Consider the following 5,152-nt stretch of genomic DNA (forward strand, 5'->3'; position numbering starts at 1 on the left):
TAAAAGAACTGACTGGTGTTTAGTTAAGGCTACCGAGCTCTTCCCTGCTTGTATTGATTGCTCTTCGACATTCCCTTCCATCATCCTTCTCTGAACTCAAATCTCTTTGCCTTCTTCGTCTCTCATCGTTCTTGCTCTGTCTCGCCCTTTCTTCTCCTCGGCACGACCTTTCTTCCTTCTCCTCCTTCATTATCTGCTTCTCTTTTTCATCGTTCTCTTTATCTGTCGCTCTGTTTTCTCGCTCTTTATTTCTCGGACAAAAATCAAAGAAAATGTCGACCGATTCTGCCATTTCAATTGCATGGGATGTTTTGAAGTGCTTAGTTGCTCCCCTCAAGCGTGGATTCAGCTACGTCATGTCCTCCAAGAGCTACGCCGACAATCTTCGGAAGGAAGTCGGGAATCTGGAGTACGAGGCTGAGAGGATCCGCCATGCCGCGGAAGGGGCCGAAAACAATCTACGAAGTATCCACGGATGGGTCCCGGAGTTTCTGGCAAGTGCTGAGAAGGCCTTGATAGAGGCGAGAGACCTGTTGGGCAAATTCGAAAAGGCGAGCAAGACTTGCTGCCACGGGACTCTTCCCGACCCCAATTGTCGCTATCAGTTCAGCAGGAAGGCCAAGCACGAGACCGACGACATTAAGAATCTCATTTTGAAAAACAGTAACAGGGAGATCTCCTTCAGCGGTCCTGCTCCTGGTAATGTCGCTGCTCTAATTCCAGCTGGGAGAGAAGGCAAAGATGTCGTCCAGTCGACCACCACAGCGGCCTCCGCTTCTTCTGTCGACTTCGAATCCAGAGATTTGATGATACGGAACATCATGGACGCTCTTGTGGATAACCGCTATAGCGTGGTCGGGGTTCACGGGATGGGCGGGGTCGGCAAGTCCACCCTTTTGGTGGATGCCGAGAAGAGAATAAGGGAAAAGAAGTTGTTTGATTGGGTTGCTAAGGCCGATGTGTCGCAAAATCCAGATATCAAGAGGATTCAAGGAGAGATTGCGCACGAGTTGGGCCTGGACTTCAAGAAGGAGGAGTTTGTCAGCGTGCGCGCGAAGCTTCTGTGCGAGAGGTTGGAAGCTGAGGGGAAGACAAAAAAGGTCCTCATAATACTGGACAATCTGTGGGAGCAGCTCGACTTGAAATCAGTCGGCATTCCTTGCGGACATAACAACAAAGTTATGGGGTGCAAGTTATTGTTGACGTCAAGAGATCAACGTGTTCTGCGAAGGGAAATGCACTGTGACAATGCCTTCGTCCTTTATGGGCTGGAAAACGAAGAGGCAAAAAGACTGTTTGAGACGGAGGTGGGAGGCAAAGTTCAAGTTGAGTTAGAACCCTTGGTGGAGGAAGCACTCTCCATATGTGCAGGTTTGCCTTTTCTAATTCTCGCAATAGCGAAACTTTTTATAGACACTAGTTACTCTGAGTGTAAGGATGCTTTGAAACAAATCTGGAACGAAGAAACCGGTGAGGTGATAAATAAGACGTTGCGAGTAAGTTATGATCGTATAAAACGCGAGGAGGCGAAGTCATTGTTACGACTTTGTGTTGCTTGTGGTGTCTCTAAGCCATCTCTTGAATACTTGGTGAGGTACGGCATGGGTTTGAGGTTATTTCGAGAAGCTAGCAGCATGGAAGAAGCTAGAGAAAGGTTGGGCTCACTGATCCATACTCTGAAAGCCTCCTCTCTTTTGTTAGAAGATGAAGATGGTAATGGTTTCAAGATTCATGACTTGGTTTGTGGGTTTGTTATCTCAATTGCTTCAAGGGACCACCCTCTTCTCATTTTGAAAGATAACAATAAGTTGTTGACAGAGTTGTCAAAGGATAAGCTCAAAAGTTGTGAGGCAATATGCTTTCCTTATGTTAAATTGGAGAAGCTTCCTGAAGAATTAGATTGCCCTGAATTGCAGATCTTTATGTTGTTCACAAAAAATAATTTTCTTGAGGTCTCAGATTCATATTTCAACTCTATGAGAAATCTCATAGTCTTAAATCTTAATGGGATACGTCTCAATCGTTCGCCTTCGCCGTTTCAATTCTTGGAGAACTTATACACTCTGTGTCTCGATCGTTCTTCGTTAGAAGATGTGGCCGTTCTTGGCAAGCTAAAAGGTTTACAAATTCTCAGCCTTATGAACTCCGAAATTCAGCGATTGTCAAAAGAAATTGGGCAATTGGTAGAGCTGAGGTTATTGGACTTGAATCATTGTTCAAATCTTCAGGTAATTGAACCAGGTGTGCTTGGAAGCTTAATCAAATTGGAGGAGTTGTACATGAAGGGTAGCTTTAAACAATGGAATGATGTGGACCAAACTCCACCAACTAATGCTAGTCTTATTGAGTTGAATAACATGAAGAATCTCAGAATTTTGCATCTAGTTATTCTCAATCCAAGTGTGATCCCAGAGGATCTAACCTTCAAGAAATTAACCAAGTCCAAAATTCAGATCGGTAAACTATGGCAATGGTCAAGTCACCAAGGATTGAACACATTGGAGCTCATGTTGGATCCAAAAAGTGATATTTTTCAGAAAGGATGCATACAAAGTATCTTAGACAAAACCAACGATCTTTTTTTAGACGGATTGGATGGAATTGAGCAAAGTATTTGTGCGTTATCCCAAAAAGCTTTTCCAGAATTAAAGCATCTACACATCCTGAATAGTCCCTCCGTCCATTACATCCTCCATTCGCCATCCCATACATATTTTAAGACGTTGGAGTCATTATTTCTATGGAATCTCACCAACTTGAAGAAGATATGCACCAACAATATCTCCTCCAAGTCCTTTAGTGCATTAAAAGTAGTACAAGTCAAGTATTGTCACAAGATGGAAGTTCTATTTCCTCTTTCATCGGTGAGGGAACTTCCACAGCTAAAAGAGATCGAAGTTGTCAATTGCATGTTAATGCAGGGAATTGTAGAAGTTGATGAGAGTGGCAAATTTGAGATGCGTAATATGCATGTATTGAAATTGCATTCCTTGCCACATATCAAGAACTTTTTCATTGCCAAGTCGGCTCCTTTGAGTAGTACATCAAACAACCTGGTTGGCACTCAAATTGCATTCTTCAATGGACAACAGGTAACTTTCTATCAAAAGAATGTTAATTATTTATTAATTTTTTCTTCCTTCGCTTATTAGATGTAATGCGGATTGTGGTGCTTATTCAGTTCATTATTTTTAGTTTGTTTTCTTCCTAATTGCTTTATTTGTGCATGCCTTCTCTATAATTAGATAAAGCAATCTTCCGTTTCTCTTCAGTGCATAGAAATCCTAATAATTATATGAAATCCATGTAAATTAGTTTGTGATAGATTCTAAGTTATATTCATAGGCTTTCATAAGCAAAATCAAAGGGAATTTTGGCACTAAAATAATTCCATTAGTAAAGTAATTTTTAATTTTTTGAAATGGATTTCATTGAATTCAGTTATCAAACTTTGTTATAATCCACAAAATATATAATATAGGCAACTCTCTTAAAAACCAACATGAGGAATGGAAAGGAGGACCGGGTTTTTAAATAAAAGCAACTATGCTAATCGATTGACGCATGTCTCTTTTATATTGCATTTAAACGAGCACTTAGTCATTGCATAGGTCTCATAATTGTAAGAGTAGAGAATTTTGTGCATGTTCATTATTTATAGATATATTAGTACTTATTTTTGGCATAACAAACACAATTCACAATTGGTGTTTGATATCTTGTTAAATTGGTTATAGATAGTGTTTTACTAACATTAAAGAGAGAAGTCAATAAACAGAGGACAAACAATTGCCTAGTTAAGAAAAGCGCACAACTATTTTGTCCAACAAAAGTTGAGGCGGCTATTTCGTTGACTAGTGTATTTTCATAATGGCGATAAGCACCAAAGGCAATGGTGGGGCCCAAGACTCCTGCAATATGTTAATTTCCCCGTCAATAGAGGGTCCTGGATATATTTGTTGTGGGTCCCACAAGGCTGTGTGTGTGAGCCTTTACCTCTTCGCTTTTTCTTAATTGCCGTAGTGTTTGGGGCTTTTAACTTTCGCCATTGTTCTCATTGGACACATGGCCATGGATATCAGTTGAACTTTTTTGGGCCAAAATTTGAGGTCGAAAGTGTTGTTGGGTTTGCTTTATTATATAGAGAGAGATGACTAATGCTCCACTTGCTAATCCATTTCCGAAGGACTTCGGATGGAATAAAACTAGCTCACTCATCAAATTAAGCTCAGCATTGCAAGTTTTTTTAGCGAAGGAAAGATTGGCAATTAGAAATGACGATAGTATGGAGATTTGTTTTTTACTCCATTTTTCTGTTTTATTCTTTTTTTTTCCTTTTGTGCAATTTAATAATCTCCCTCTCCACTTGGCACTCATCTATATTTACTGTCTGAAAGTTCACGAATTCAAGATTTAAGTTGATCACCAATTCCATGAGCAAATTTCGCAGGTTGCCTTTCGGATATTGGAGACATTAGAAATCATTGGCTTGGATAGCCTCGAGTTTATATTTTTCCCATCCATGGTTAAATCTCTCACACAACTAAAAAAACTGACTATATCGGATTGTGAGAAGACGAAGGCGATCATTATGGAGGAAGAAGGATTGGGAATGGAAACATCAGAAATTTTGGCATTCCCGATGTTAACCGATTTACACTTAAACAATTAAAAAGTTTGAGGTGCTTTTCTTGTGGAAAGTGTAAGTTTGATTTTTCCTTTTTATCATTGAAGATTGTCTTGTAGATATATTCATCTTTGCAATACAAATGGTGATATTCTTTTCATCCAATGAAATACCAATTACAGGTGCACAAGAAAGTCGAAGTCAAGATCGTGTCACATCACGTGCTACTGTACTCTTCAATCAAGAGGTACGTGATTAACATTACATTAAAATATTAAATACACTGGAGATAAGCATGGCCAAGGAAAAAACTAAGTTACTTATAATGTATATTTTGATTAAAATATTTTTATAGAAAATGTGTCGTAAAAGCATAAATGTTCAAAGTTGCTGACATGTATGAGTTGCAATTTCTTACTTTCAATATCTCTACAAATAGTTTTCATAAAATATGGTTGAACATCTCTTATTGTACTTGCACAAAGCATGAATTGGTAATATGACTGCCAAATAGGATCTCTAAAA

The 5,152-nt window shown here is 39.3% G+C and overlaps 1 protein-coding gene across 1 annotated transcript; it reads left to right on the forward strand.

Annotated features, from left to right (window-relative positions):
- The first annotated feature begins 272 nt into the window (after positions 1–272).
- LOC120295867 (probable disease resistance protein At4g27220) lies at positions 273–4,086 on the forward strand. The gene is made up of 3 exons (XM_039317476.1): positions 273–2,228; positions 2,922–3,092; positions 4,024–4,086. Exons 1-3 carry the CDS (start codon positions 273–275, stop codon positions 4,084–4,086), a joined length of 2,190 nt encoding a protein of 729 aa, XP_039173410.1.
- The last annotated feature ends 1,066 nt before the right edge of the window (positions 4,087–5,152 follow it).

Source organism: Eucalyptus grandis, chromosome 7, assembly GCF_016545825.1.
Source record: "Eucalyptus grandis isolate ANBG69807.140 chromosome 7, ASM1654582v1, whole genome shotgun sequence".
NCBI classification, from domain to species: domain Eukaryota; kingdom Viridiplantae; phylum Streptophyta; class Magnoliopsida; order Myrtales; family Myrtaceae; genus Eucalyptus; species Eucalyptus grandis.